Below are 15,729 nucleotides of genomic sequence, written 5' to 3' on the forward strand. Positions count from 1 at the left end.
CTTTCATATTTTTATATCTTTATATTGTTTCGCCTACTATAGTTTTCCATTATATCCATCTTCTGAGCTAACAACTCATATTTCTTTAACTTTTTTGTCACTTTCTTCCAATTTTCTTTTTAAGTCGTTCACTTCCATTTCTACCGCCATTACACGTTCTTCCACATTTTCTAATCCGTTCCCTACATCTGTTTTGATCAGATGATTCTACTCACTTTTTCTTCTGTACTTTTCAGTTTTCTTTTCATTTCACAAAATTCTAGTGTCAACCATTCTTTTACTGCTTTCATTTGTTCTTGAAAATTTTTAAAATCTATGTACTGTACATTCAATTTACCTTTTATTCCTCTGTGCTGAGGTTGGTATTCTTCTTCTTCTCTGTCTGCTCTTGGGTTTGTGTTTTCTAATTCTCTTCCTTGTATCTGTGCCTCTTCTGACTTTCTTGTTGAGCTGCTTGTCTCAGTTTGTTGGGTTTTTTTTCATGGTTTCTTGAAGTTGGTCCTCTTCTTCTGGGCTGGTTATCTGTTGCGTCTCCTGCTTCTGTTTTTCTTTCTCATTCCTCCCCTTCCCGTTGCTTTCTTTATCTTCCAGCTGGGACCCCTGCTGTCGGGCATCTCTCAGCAGTTCGTGCTGTGTAGGTTCACTCCACACCTGGTCCCTCCTCCCGTCGGTGTTCTCCTTGTCCTTGTTGTGCGCATCGCGCATGCGCAGTTGCGCATCTCTGCTTGGCTCAGTGAGCCATTTTTGCAGTCTCGCGGTCGGTAGGTCACGACCCTGCGGGGTCTCCACTAACTTAGAGGAACGGGCTCCTCTTTCCACAGCGGGTCCCTGCTTTTTCGTGCAGGTAAGGCCTTCTCTTTTCTCTTCCGGCGTCTTTCCTTTTTTTTCCTGTTGTTTTTGGTTTTTCTTTCTTAGGTCCCATTTTTTTTCTTTTCTCCACACCTTTATCTTTTATTTGTTGTGTTCTGTGTATCTGGGGTTTTGCTTTTTCTTCACTTTTTTTCTTCTTTTCTGGAGAGGGCTGGTATTTTCCTACTGGCCACTACTCCATCACGTGACTCCTCCGCTGCAGTGAGATGTTGATGATGTCCTTGAAAACCTCTGTCATTTGGTCTGTTCAGTATCCAGCCAGGCATGTTGTCTGGTCCCACTGCCTTGTTTGGGTTCACTTGTGATAGGGTTCTCCTCACCTCAGCCATGCCTGTGCAAGGGGTCCATTTATCAGGGGGACACTGAGCTTTCTTTGGCATTATCCTATTCTTATCAACCTATGTATGGAAGATGTTCAGTCTGCCCAGAAGGGAGGCATCATTGTCCTTAACTCACAAGGTTGAATTGTAGTCTTGATCCCTCGTCACCGGTGTTGCACAGTGGTCTGTGGATCTTCTGCATGTGTACCCCCACTTTGCCTTCTGGATTGTATGGGACAGTTCAGCCCTGGTTGATCCTAGGGCCATCTTTCACCCTGTCCTGAAGGCAACATCACGAGCTCTGAAAAGGTCCCAAACCTCTGTGTCCAATCATGGCTTCTGGTTAGCCCTGGTTATGAAGCATTTGATCTCGGTGACATCCTCAATGAAGTGACTGATGTAGCCAGTCACTGAATTCGTGTACTATGTTTTCATGTCCAGTGTAGGTGGCCACCTCCCTGAAACAGCTCCAGTCCACCCTGGTGTCAAAGCAGTGTTTCTGTGGCCACCCAGCCCCCTTCCACAACCACTCGGCCACGTCCTGATCTCCCAGCAAACTGACCTAGTGTGCTTTGCCAGCCGTCTGTATACTCGGGTGAGCGAGACGGATATATGGTCCGAATAACCAAGGTGGGTGGAGTGGCGGGAGGGGAGCGAGCGATATCCATGCACATACCAGGGATTTTGGTGTACACCTGATCCATGGTGTTCTCTCCTCTAGTGGTGAAGTTGAAAGTGGTAAAACCATTTTCGGGTTGGTGTGATTGAAGTTGCCAGCAACAATCATAGTACCGTCAGGGTGGGAAGTCTGGGCTTTGTAAATGACACCATAAAGCTCTTTCAAGGGTTCACCCTCATCAGCTGGGCCGAATGTAGACTGTGGCAATGCAGTGTGGCCAAGAATTCCCTAAACAGGTAGAAGGGTCTGCATTTCACCAAGAAGTTATTTATCTCTGCTGAGCAGAAGGCCTTCACAACAGAGACATTAGTGCACCAGTTTCATTTTGAACTGATAATATGCCAGTATTGAACTGACATGTTACCAAACATGAATGTAATCACACTCGTTTCTTTAAAAAATGAGTACCAGACAATGGTATGAATTAGATTAATAGAAATAACTTAAATTAAGTTGAGTTGGATCTGGCACATCAGCTATTCAAACTCTCACATCATTTCCTTTTGATCAGAATTCGTGCTTTGATTTGCCTTTGCAGATCAGAAAAAAAAATTAACATGTTGCTTATTTTGTTAAGAAAAACAAGAAGCTGTTTCATGATGAAAACATTTAATGAGGAGGCTGACCTGATGAGTGTTTTCACCATTTTTAGACTTCCAACAGTTGCAGTTACTGATTTTCATTCTCTTTTTTCAAGAAATTGGTTCTAAGTGTAGTGTATAAGGGGGTGCTGTGAATACATTTTCCATTGTACCAAGTAGATGGTTCCTGATCCTTTAGCTCTGCAACATTTTTTATTGAACTACTTTTTGACCAGATTACTTTCCACTTTCATGCTCTGCTAATCTCTAGAGGTAGAGTTTTTATCAATTTAAATTTGTCTCTTCTGATTTGGAATGCTTGCTTGCTAAATTGTTATGCAATTTTAAGTATTAATCTCTAACAAAACTTTTCTTCCTTCAGGGGTCTTTTTATTGCTATTCATGACAGAGGGCACATTGCTACTTTACTGAAGTCCTGGCCTGAAACTGATATTCGGGTATGTTTGCATTGCTACTGATATTTGCAAGGTACCTTTAATTTTGGAATGTTATATGATGGGATGTTGATCACTTTTAATCTTCTCTGTATTGATTAGACATTACCTGCATATTAACAATTCTGGCCCAAATACTTTGAGTAATGATAGCAAACCCCAACAATAGTGGAACTAGGCCCTTGTGTAGAAAGTGACAAGGCTCAAGGTTCTGGGCATTGAAAGTTCAAACCACTGTGTCATTCACGAATTTGGAAGACTAAGAAAAATATTGAAAAGAAAATTAGCAGGGTAAGAGCAGTGTTGCAATCTCGAAATAAAATAAGTATTAATGCCTTGATGGAATTGATTCATCGGTTAATAAGATGAAGTGTTGGCTGGTATTTTTAAGCAGGAAAAGTGAAAAAATCAGGCAGAGACTTCACATTGAGGTGGATCCAATCAGTTATAATTGGGTGTTCTTGTTTGAACAAGCTAACAATAAGGCTGGAGCCATAGTAAGATGTGAACTTGGCAGTGAGGAACTGGATGCAAATTGAACTTTAAAGCCTATTAGCTGCAATGGGGGAGGGGGAATTGAGATTTTTATGGAAATTGAATTAAAATTCTACATGAGGAAGCATTTCAATTCAAATTTGCAAAGAACCATTGGCCTCATTATTCCCATTTATTTTCAAATCTAAATTGGATATGATGCATGGTATTTAAATTATAAGGTTGATTCAATGAATTGCGATGGTCTCCATTCCCATGATATTTTCTTGATTGCATTTACAGCTTCAAACGCTTCTAAGCGAAAGGAGCACTTTTCCAGAGCAGAGTGCCAACTGTAATGATCGGTGTGATAGAAATTGAACTGCATGGTTCACTGACTCCAGTGAAATAAAATCCACTGAAATAAATTTTCATTGTAAGGAGTATAGGTATCATAAATTAAATTCATGATTGCATTGCTGCTTGTTCTTTCACTTGGTGGCTGTGAGATGCTTGCAGTTGTATCTGAACCGTATGGGCCACCACTGGGCCTCTTGGATAAACAGCTGTTATTTACTATTCCCAAAAGATTTTGCTGGTTCCTTGCCAAAATCATAGTAAAATATCCCTGCAGAATGTGTGCTTATTTTTATTGTTTCGCTTCCCAGTCCTCCCAAGCAATAAGGACATTGTCATCTGCACTATAGACATCTGCCTCCTGTCATCATTCTTTAAAGCCACTGAGTTGCTCCTCTTTCAACAGCTCACATAAAAGTACAGTTAAACCCCTGGTATCTGTCACCTATGGGGATTGGTTGACACTGGATAAGTCAATTTGCCAGTTGCTTGAGATTGCATGTTGTGTGGATTGGTGAACTGATCACTTGGGGGCTCCAATGTTAAACTTTACAATATTTTCCCGATTTATTTTGTTGTTGCTCATTGCTTAAGGTTGCCGGTTGCTTGAATTCTGGATAATAGGCATTTTACTGTAGATAGGATTGGATACTGAACAAGGGGTAATGTATATTTGATGAAGCGTTTTGATGTTATTTAATTGCTGACTAAATGCTTTTTGTATTTTTTTGTATTTCCAGGCTATTGTTGTGACAGACGGGGAACGTATTCTGGGTCTAGGTGATCTTGGGAGTTATGGAATGGGGATTCCAGTGGGTAAGCTGGCTCTATACACAGCATGTGTTGGAGTGAATCCTCAGCAGTGTTTACCAGTGATGCTGGATGTTGGCACCAATAATGAGGTAAATAAAATGGCAATTCGAGGATCTCAACATCACATTGTAAGAGCTTTCTTATCCTAATACAATGTTATCTTTGGCATTTTGTGGTAATGTTATTGAGTGTGAAACCATCCAACATTGCCTTCCATTTGGGTTTCTTTCATCAGTACTTTGGAGGCATAACATAAGATTATGACTATAAAGTACATGACTTTAGTTCCAATTATTTCAATCAACTTGCACAGGTCACTCGGCAGCTTGCCCAAAACAAAGGCTGTGATAAATAAGTGCCACCCACTGTCACTTTACTAATAAGCTTTGGAGTAAGTAATTGAGAGGGTTGGAAATGTTATAAAAGTAGGTCATTTTGACCACAACAGGCCAATTAATCAAGAAATGCTTGAATCACATCATGAGGGCTGAGGAATTTAAATTGCAGTAATTACATGCAGAATAGATAAATGTCTGTATACATTGACAATTGCGAGATGGTTGTAAGAACTCATCTGGTTTACTGATGTCCTTCATGGAAAGGAATCTACTGCTGTTATCTGATCTACCTGAGAGTAAACATGCCATTTGAGAGCAATTTGGGATGTAATAAAGGCTGGTTTACCCAGAGAGGGGATCTACCTTTTGCTTAAATTTAAAAAATGCAAAAAAAGACTGCAGGTGCTAGAATCAGTAGCAAAACTCTGCTGGAAGAACTCAGTAGTTCCAGCAGAATTTGTGGATGGAAGGGGATGATGAATGTTTTTGGTTGCTGATGTTTCAGGCCTGAGCCCTTCTTCAAGGAAAACTCAGAAAAGGCAAAAGTAAGATGTACTGTATCAGAAAGTCTCAGAATTTAAACAATGGGGGAGGAATCCAGACCAACAAAAGATGTTAGTTAGATATGATAAGGGGCTAGGTGAGAATTTATCATATCTGTACAAAAGGAGACTGGGAAAGGAGAGATGATGGGGGAAGGAGGTGGGAGTGGGTTTTATAATGAAAGCCGGAGAAGTTGATATTAATGCCATCTGGTTAGATGATGCGCAGTCGGAAGAAAAATTTCTTTAAAAAGGTATTTATAATTCTTTGTAACTATAATACCAAGATATTTAAATTGTTTTTCCACAACCTTAAAAGAGAAATTGGTATACACTAATACAGGTGTGTTCAAAGGGAAAAGGTCACTTTTAGGGCAGATTAAATCCCTTTCCTGAAAACTTACTAAATTGAGAAAGTATTGACAATGTGGTCGGTAAAGAAGTATCAGGGAATGATAAATAAAGTCTCTATGTTTGCAGATGACCTTTTGCTTTATATTCAATTCCCTTTGTACAAATACCTGAAATGTCACCACATTATCGAAATATAATCACTAATGGCTCTAAGATGAAATCAAACAATAATGGACTTGGAGGACACACTTGACAGGTTCCCTGTTGAAGATTGAAAGATTGTTATTGTTTAAAATTAATAAGAATTGGAGCCATTGGGGAAGAATACAGTAATTTAATCCAAGCAATAAAACCTGACCTAAAATTATTTTTTTCTGAAATCATGAGTAAATATTGCCATTCAACTCAATCGAATGCTTTCTCTGCATCAAGGGAAAGAACATATTCAGGAACCAAATTCAAAGATAGATACAAAGTATCTAATAAGTGGCATAAATTAAATTAGGAATAATGTTTTTTTTTAATAAAATTGGTTTTGTCTTCAAGGATGATAGATGGTAAAATATCCTCCAATCTGCGGGCCAACAATTTAGCCAGAATTTTTACATCAACATTTAATAAAGAAATTGGCCTGTAAGAGGAACACTCTGTTGTGTCTTTACCTTTCTTTGCCATGAGAGATGTACATGTTCATTAAATGTTGCCATAAGTTTACCCTTCTTAAACAAGTCCAATGATAGTCAACTTAACTGAGGTGAAAGTAGATGAGAAAAAAATGTGGGAAAAACTCCACAGTAAACCCATCAGGTCTCGGAGCTCTTCCAAAATGTAATGAAGAAAGAACAGTAACTATTTCCTCATACAATATAGGCTCATCTAAACTCATTTGCTCATCCAAAGAGATGTTGGGACTATTTAAACAATCCAGGAAATTTTCCATAGAATTACAGTACGATCATTATTCAGAAGTATAAGGTTGTTAGTAATATTTCATGAATATATAATTTATCTCAGAGTTATCCATAGTAAAGTTGCTCTCCTCCACTCAAATTCTTTTAATTTGTCGCTTCGCTGCAAACCTCTCAGCTCATTAGCTAAGCTCCTGTCTGATTTATCATCATGCATATAAAATTGACTTCTGCTCCTTAACAGATGATTTTCAATTGGGTATGTAAAAGAAGATCTAATTTAGTTTGAATATTCAACTAGCTTTTTATAAAACAGGATTTTTGGATTGAGCATATTGTTGATCAATTTGTCTAATTTGATTAACTAGTTTTAATATTTCTTTATTGGTCTTCCTTTTTAAATTCACAGTATAAGAGATAATTTACACCCTCAGAGAAGCTTTCTTGACATCCCAAACAATCAGACTGGAAGTTTCTGATGAATTGTTTGTTTTTTTTAAAAAAAGGTTATCTGCTTCTCCATAAATTTCACAAAGTCATTATCCAACAGTAAACTCAAATTAAAACGCAATGTCTCCTTATTTGCGGAAAGCCAGGAAAAGTCATAGTCAACACAATAGGGGCATGAAAGAGGACACTAAAGATGGTGTGACATTTTTCAAATCAATACAAATTGGACTGAAATATTTTCTCAATTGGAACTGTCAATAGCACAGTGAGAAGACCTGAGCATATCCAAATACAAAAGGGCTTTGATATGTTGTTATCCTTTTAAAATCAACCTATTTAATGACGGAACAAATTAAATTTTGTCAGGATCTAGTATTTTGATGTTCCTACCAAGCCTGCCATGTCCTGAGAACTAGGTCTCTCTGTCTCTCTCTGTGGGTCTGTTTCTCTCTCTCTCTCTCTCTCTCTCTCTGTTTCTCTCTCTCTCTCTCTCTCTCTTTCTCTCTCTCTGTCTGTCTCTCTCACTTTAAGATGAAGAATCAATATCTTCCATGGTAAACTGTGCTGCTTTGACGCTGTAGTATTAGTGACCGTTATTTATTTTGCTAAGTAGTCCTGGCCTTGTAGATTAAATGGAAAACAATTAGTAGATTCATTGTACATTATTATTGATGTTGTATTGATTACCTTAATATTGGAAATATTTTCTGGATAATCTGTGCTTTAGATAATTCCAGAAGATTTGGGTGGTATTTTGAGGATTTTCTCTCAAATCACTTTCATGAGCTGAATAACTTTGCCATGGTATCGTGGCTGGAATGGATTACATCATCCCCTCTTTCAAATTGGTCCGGTTTCTTTTACTAAATCGGTTGGAACAAACTAATCCATGAATATTAGCAGGTTTTAGTTGTGTGAGCTGACAGAGGTTTCTATAGACTGATTCTTAACAATTCCCAAGTGATGTGTGCTGGTAGCTGCAGTCCACCTCCATTGACGAGAAGATTGCCAATGGGTCTTCAAGCATGTGATTAAAATCAAACCACTGAAAACTCTAGTCTTGATGTTCAAGCAGTGTTAATTTTGCAATGGTTTGTTCACTGACCTCTGTCAATTATCAGCTTTTTTAGGGAGCTGCTTAGTTCATTCAGTTGTGCTAATGAGTTGCTCCTTTGAATTTTAACTTGGCTGTTTTGATCAACTCTCTTCAGTCAGTGCTGAACAACAAAAGAATGTGGCCTTTTCTTTCACTCCCCAACCCACACCACACATAAGAGTTAAACAATCAGCTAACAGAGAAAACAAGGCCTTTATTTGCATTGGCCTCATTGTTCATAATTTAGTATTTAGGGTAAGGAAGGGAATAATTCATCCATTTTCATTTATTCCTTTAAAATGGTAATATTCTTCATCCGAGTTATCTTAATTTTGATGAATATTTGGTGATATTTTCAAATACTTCTTGATAACCCTGATATTCACTTTTTCTGTCAATGGCTTATTAATTCCAATGCATGAGCTTCCAAAGTAAAGTGGAAATATATGTTTGGGTCATGATTTTTTTTTAAATTTTGAATGAAAAGCTGTATTTATGCAATTTGGTATGGTCATGAATATGGAAAATGTGATGGCATAGCCACATTTCAATGATTACAATAGAGCTTTAATATTAAACTTGGGCACTGAGTTAAGCTGCATTCGACCACTGGAGTATAGCATTGTCATCTGTTTCCATGGTTACAGTGGGAAACAGATTTGCAGCATGTTAGGCTGCTTTAATGGCAATTTTGGTCTCCTCAAGTGCAGGCCTGTTGCCATGTCTGTATATATTGGCTGTTCAGTAATATTGACTGGCTTTTTGTGCTTGATTTAGCCTTTTATTAATGCTGACTGTCATTTTGATTTTAAAGACAAATTAATATCATTGTGGAAACTGCAGAGACTTGAGTCCCATTAACCTCTGAACCTTGAGGTCAAAATTTAAGGGGGTTCAGAAGGTTTAACAAGTCTAATATGATTTGTGTGACTTGTGAACTGTCATTTTGATGTTAAAAGTCCAGATTTATTGTCAAGTCCATACATGACATCACATACAATCCTGAGATTCTTTATTCCTGCAGGCCAGGCAGAATTTTTACTTATCAGTAGTGCAAAGAACTGTACTCAAGAAAAGATGTGTAAAAAAAGAAAGAAATGTAATCAAATGGTGAAAGCAATAATCATACACATTCAGTAATAAATAATGTGTAAAGTAATAGTCCTTAAATGATTCTGAATGTGTATCAGCAAGTCTGATAGTGGAGGAGTAGCCACTGTTACTGAACGTAGTAGCATAAGTCTTATGACATCTATACCTCTTTCCTCAAGGCAGCAACGAGAACATAGCATGTCCTGAGTGGTGTAGATCCTTGATGATTGCTGCTGCTCTCTGCAAACTTCCAGTCTGATTTTCTCTATAGTGGGGAGAGTTTTGTCTGTGACGTCTGGGTAAGGCTTTCTGCTTGGGGGTATTGGAGCTCCCATGCCAAACTGTGATGGAGTTGGTCAGCACATTTGCTATGATACATCTCTGGAAGTTTGCCAAGATTTTCAACATCGTACTGAACCTCCACAAACTTCTGAAGAAGTTGAGGTTCTGATGTGCTTTCTTCACGATGAGTGTGTTGTTGTCAAGAAAGATCCTCTGAGATAGTTACTCCCAGGAATTTAAATTTCCTCATTTTCTCCACCTCTGATTTCCCCCATGATCACTGGATCATGCACCTGTCATTTTCCCTTCTTAAAATCCGCCGTTCAGCCAAGTTTTCACTTTCTCCCCTGTACGTTGACTGATCGCCCCTTTTTCTACAACCCACGACTGTGGCATCATCAGCAAATTTGAAAATTATGTTGTCGTACTGAGTTACGCAGTCACTGTCGACGGAGTCACCGTTGAAAAGCGAAGAACTAAGATTACAATCCTACAGTGCTCTGGTACTGATAGTGATTATGAATAGATGTTCTTACCAATCCTCACTGGGATCTGGGGGTGAGGTAATCCAAGATCTAATTACACAGTAGGATATTGAGACCCTGGTCTTAGAGTTTGCTGACCAATTTTGAGGGGATAAGGATGTATAATGCCAAATTGTAGTTTATAAGAACATCCTGATTTATGCATCTATGTGTTCCAGAGCTTTGAGTAGAGCCAATGAGACAGCATCTGTCACAGATCTGTATGCCAGAAGTTAATGAAATTGTGTACATACATTAATGGGAAGGTGAAAAATCAGTGTTGCAGATAACTTTAGTTGCATCTCTAGCTATACAATTGGTGTAATGAAATACATGTGCAATCTTTTACCCTTTCACTAAAATGCACAGCATAGGAAGATCCTATCAGTCCATGATTGTTCCAAGCAAATCAATGCCATTTGAGTAAGGAAATTAGTATTTTTGCTGTAGCTCTGCAATATATCTTGCATGGCTATTTAATCCTACTTAATTTCACTTTCATCCAAGGATCCAAAGGAAGTCGCTGGTGAGATGGTGGATGCATTGGTGATAATCTTCCAATCCTCCTTGGATTCTGGAGAGATACCAAAGGATTAGAAAACTGCTCTTAACCTTTTCATTTCTACTTTCCTAACCTCCTCTCACCTCACACCCTCTGAGTGCAGTGCTCCAATTTAAAGCCCCAACAGTAACCTTGTTTAAGAAAGACGAAGAAAGGTTCTGACCTGAAATGTTGACCATTCTTTTTCACCCACTGCTGCTTGACCTGCTGAGTTCTTCCAGCAGATTTTTTTTTTGTGCTCTATATTCCACCATAGGAAGTCTCTCATGTATCTTATTGGAAAAATGCTAATACTGTATAATGTTCTTGTTCCAAAAAGGTAGAAGGCAAAAAAAAATTAGTAACCATCGAAGATGACAGGCCTGAATTGCACGGAATTCTGTACCTTCCATGTATTTCATCTACAGTTACTCAAGTTTTCACATTGAAAATTATAAGGTCGTTCTCATTACAGCATAGTATAGGCCCTTCATCTCACAATGCTATGCTGACCTATATAAGTCGACTTGACCTTCCCTACCTCACACCCATAACCTTTTATTGTTCTAGCATGTGTCTCAGAATCATTTGCAAGTCCCTATTGAACCAGCCTCCACCATCATTCCTGGCAATGCATTCCAGACATTCACTACTCTGTGGAAGGAAGAAAGTCACGCCTAAACTTTCCTCCCCTCACTTTCTACAGATGGCCTTTTGTATTTGTTGCTGTCGCACCAGTAAAAACCTTCTGGCTGTCCACCTTCTCTATTCCTCTAATTATCTTATAGACCTTAAAGTCCCCTCTCAGCCTTATGACCCTCTGAACACAGCTGTCTGATGGAGCTGGAGGTTGGGTGTGTGATGAATTTTCAGGGCAGTAAGGTTGATGTGACTTACACACCATGATTCTCTTGTTATCAACTGCAGCCTGTGTGTGTTACACTAATAAAAGATGGCTTTGGCTTAGAGTTCCATGTGCTAAGTGGAGTCGTCTGTCCTTTACCTAATTATTGAGTTGTATGGAATGGTGCCCTCCTGATTTTAGGTGATGAACATGAAGGAAGACAAACCAGGATGTTTACAGGAGTAGTTGCTGTTTCATATTTGTGACATTTTGGAGTTCTTGCCTGAAAATATGGAACAAAGTGGATTACTGAGCAATTGAATTACATTTAGTTTTTTTTGTGTTTGCATCTGTTGTTATGTGCCATAGTTATGATGTCTTGCACAATTCTTTCAATATTCAGTCAAATCATAAGGCGCTTTTACACAGCTGCTGAGAAGAACATTTTCACAAATTTTCTGCTCCACTGGCAGTGTAAAAATGTTGAGATGGAATTTATTACATTAACTTCCATCCTGTAACTTTTCCACCAGGACCCAACACATTTTCTTGGAGCGGCTGCAAAAATGGGCTCCTAGCCTCCTATCGCCTTCCTCCCAGGTCTGGCTGTCTGTCACCCCCCCCCCCCCCCCACCCCATCTAACTTCAAATGCAGCAGCAGGGGTGCCCAGAGTTCACCTGAGCACTACACGGGCTCATGGCGAGAAGCAGGCAGTGACAGCTCAACACAGGAGCAATGGCCGTCTTCCTTACCCATAATCCTCCATGCAGCAGGAACCACTCTGCCAGAAGCACAAATCTCTCCTGCTCAGTGACGAACGCTTTGGTAAGGTCAACAAACGTCACGCTCAGTCCCTTGTTCAGTTCCCTACACTTCTCTTGGAGCTGTATGAGAATAAATACCATGTTGATGGTGCTCCTGTGGCTCTGAAGCTACCCTGACTCTCTAGGAAGTATTTTTCTGCAATGATGGGCACCAGACTGTTCAGGAGTATTTTTGCAAGGATTGTTCCTGTGATGGAAAGCAGAGTTATCCCCAAGTAGTTGGATTAGTTGGATTTTTCTATCTTGTTCTTGTATAGGGTGATGGTGACTGCATCACAGAGGTTCTTGGTAATTTGCCTTGTTCCCAGCTGTAGACAAAGAACTCATGGAGTTTGATGTGCAAAGCTGGGCCCTCAGGCTTCCAAACCTCTGGTTGGATCCCAAAGACTCCTATTGCGTAACCACTTTTCAGTGGCTCTATAGTTTCTTCTAGGGTTGGAATCTTGTCCATTTCTGTTTTCTCTAGCTGTTGTGGGATGCGATGAATTGCTGAGTCTTGAACCATGTGGTTGAAGAGCAAATGTTCCGATCACTGGTTCAGGATGGATACCTTGTTTGTGTACAGTGGCTGGCTGTCTGTACTGCATAGGGGACTCTGGATCTGGTGTGAAGGGCCGTACGCTGCCTTCAGGGCTTCATAAAACCCTCTATAGTCATTAGTGTCTGTGCAAAGCTGAGTGCTCTCTGTGAGGTTGGCCCACCACACATTCTGAATCTCTCAAAACTTGCTCTGGAGATTGCTGCATACAAGGCAGCTGCTTTCTTATCAAGACAAGATGGCTGAGCAACGTGTGTCTGGTGGGCGGATCTCTTCTTTGCCAGCAATTCTGGATCTCCTGGTTGTTTTCATCGAACCAGTTTTTGTTATTCTTTGTGGAAAACCCAAGGATTTCAGAGGTCTGCAGGAAGGTGGTTTTTAAGTGTTCCCAAAGCACTTCTGGAGAGGGGACTGAAGATTTGCTTGGAAGTCAGCTTTCACTTCAGTTTTCTGGAGATTGTTAACCTGGAACTTCTTCCTTGGAGCAACTCCTCCCTTTGACTTGGGTTTGGAATGGAGACTGAGCTTGGAGCAGACAAGGTGATGGTCCATATGACACACTGTGCTGGGCATCACTCAGTTGAGTAAAGTCTCTCTGGCGCACCAAGATATAGTCTATGTGGTGCCAGTCCTTGGACTGAAGATGCATCCAGGTTATCTTCAGACTGTCTTTCAGCTGGAAAATGGTGTTGGTGATGGTGAGTGGCTGCGCCATCCAAAACTCTAATAGAAGGTACCCACTGTTATTGCAGCTTCCAACACCATGTTTGCCAAGTACTTCTATCCAGGCTTCTGGATCTTGGCCTTCTCTGGCATTGAAGTTCCCAACGATGATGACCTTGTTGTCTGCAGGGGTGTTCTGTATGAGATTGCGCAGATCAATGTAAAACTTATCTTCTTCTGTAGCATGGTTCTGATGTTCCAGCATGTGAACTTTAGTCATTGCAAACCATGTGAGGCAGGTGTGTATCTTTTTTTAATGTTGTTCAACAGCATTTGAGGATGCCCATTGACCATGGCTAGCCAACTGGGGGAAATGGAAATGATCTTTAGTGAGGCCACCTTTTCTAGCCACCTCTTCATGTGGAGCTAGCAGTGCTTCCCCAGAAAAGGCTGCTTGGTCATTCAGGGTGCTGCGAATGATACCGTCGTCTCCGGGGACAACATCAGATGTCCTATACACCTGAACCGCCTGCATTTAGGATTGGAACTACGGCTTGCAGTGTCATCTTCCAACTGACTTTTTCATCCTTTTCCCATCGCTGCAAAGCTTAATGAATGGTTAGGGAGGGTGGTCGAAGATAAAGCCATGTCCTTCGAGCCTGCACAGTGGAATTTTTAGGTGGAGTGCAATGTGGTCACTACTAGCCCCATCCTTTACACCTGGGGTTTATTTGCCATGGTCTAGCAAGCTTGGATGGTGGCAGCCAGGTCCTCGGGTCATAGGTGTTATATTGGAGTGTCCTCCTCCTAGATGTATGGGCTTGACAAGGCTAACGAGCCCCATCCTTCTCTTATGCTGGCTGCCAACAAAGGCTAATGAGCCCAACTTACAGTTCAATAATATGGGTTTAAGAGCTGAATTTGGCATCCAGATAAATTGCTTTCAGATTTACTGGCAGATTTGTAATTGCTGTCAACTGAGTGTGGTAAAAGTTTGGATTATGGTATCACTTACAGTCGAATGGTCAAAGGAGGATGTTCAGTGAGATAAGACAGAGTTTCAGGAAGTATTTAATACTGCCCATATGGTCAGATCAGTACAGTGGTGCATTAGGTGCTCACAGCTTAATGGTCTGGGTTTAATCAAGATCTCTAGTATTGTTTACAGTTTTGCATTCTCACTAACTGTGTAGGTTTCCCAGATATATGTCAGTTTTCTCTCATATCCCAAGGACTAGTTGATAGGTAAGTGGAGAATCAAGATTTGAGTTGATAGGCATGTAAGTGGTGATAGGAATCTGACAAATGATGGTGGGAATGGATTCCAGTTTGAGCCAACAAATCCTAAATGCTATCTGCTTGTTATAAGAAAATTGTCACAAATTATGTTATATTTTATATTATATATAGATATGTTTTAAAGGAGATAAATTGTGGCAGGTTTTTAGTGTATGTCACAAACAAACACTTCACAACACAGATCTCATTTAAAATGCCAGAGCTCTGCTCAAGCCAGATAGTCCAGGCTCCCAGTGCCTTTGTAAAGACAATAAAAACCGCTTTGCTGAAGACTTCTCAAGAAGGTGTTAATTGGACATGCAGTGGAGTAATGGATTATTGATTTGGAAAGCAATAGATGAACAAACTCAGAAGATTGGGTCCGGTGCAGCAGTCTGTCTGAGTGCAGCTTGCTGTTCTCAGAAGGTCATGTGATTTTCTCTGAGAGAGAAGGAGAATTCAGTTCTACAGTCAGCAGCAGCAGCTGGGACTGGAACAGGACAAGCTGGCAAACTTGTGGAAAAACCCCATTTTGAAGATGGATTGTGAGTTCTTAGTTCAGCCTGGTCTAAGCACTTGTAGTCCATACAAGAGGAGATGGCTGGCTATATAATGTTTCACTTGAAATAAGGGAAACAAAATGGAACTCTGTGGTGACCTGAAAGAAAGAGGTTATCATCTGGAAACTCTGATGGGGCAAGTTTCTTCGGCAAGACACTGAAGTGGCTGATTGGAAGGAAACAGTTTGTGTCCAACGAGCCACAAATCTCTCTTTAAAAGCCGACAAGAACCTTGCTGAGCGGTAACCCATTTACCTTTCAAGCACCAAATCCTGGTGAAGATTCATAAATGTTAAATTCTGTACACAGTATAAGAATTGCCTGATAACAGTGAACTTGGAATGA

General features: G+C 40.1%; 1 protein-coding gene and 1 long non-coding RNA gene across 3 annotated transcripts in view; one reads left to right on the forward strand and one right to left on the reverse strand.

Annotated features, from left to right (window-relative positions):
- Window positions 1–15,729, forward strand: part of me1 (malic enzyme 1, NADP(+)-dependent, cytosolic) — a 536,434-nt gene that overhangs the window by 236,531 nt on the left and 284,174 nt on the right. For both annotated transcript variants that reach the window (XM_069887178.1, XM_069887179.1), the window contains 2 exons: window positions 2,833–2,908; window positions 4,477–4,638. In XM_069887178.1, coding sequence (XP_069743279.1) covers window positions 2,833–2,908; window positions 4,477–4,638 — 238 coding nt within the window. The remainder of the gene's footprint in view (window positions 1–2,832; window positions 2,909–4,476; window positions 4,639–15,729) is intronic.
- Window positions 1–15,729, reverse strand: part of LOC138736939 (uncharacterized) — a 46,978-nt gene that overhangs the window by 19,319 nt on the left and 11,930 nt on the right. The gene's annotated exons all lie outside the window — the stretch shown is intronic.

Source organism: Narcine bancroftii, chromosome 6 (assembly GCF_036971445.1).
Source record: "Narcine bancroftii isolate sNarBan1 chromosome 6, sNarBan1.hap1, whole genome shotgun sequence".
NCBI classification, from domain to species: domain Eukaryota; kingdom Metazoa; phylum Chordata; class Chondrichthyes; order Torpediniformes; family Narcinidae; genus Narcine; species Narcine bancroftii.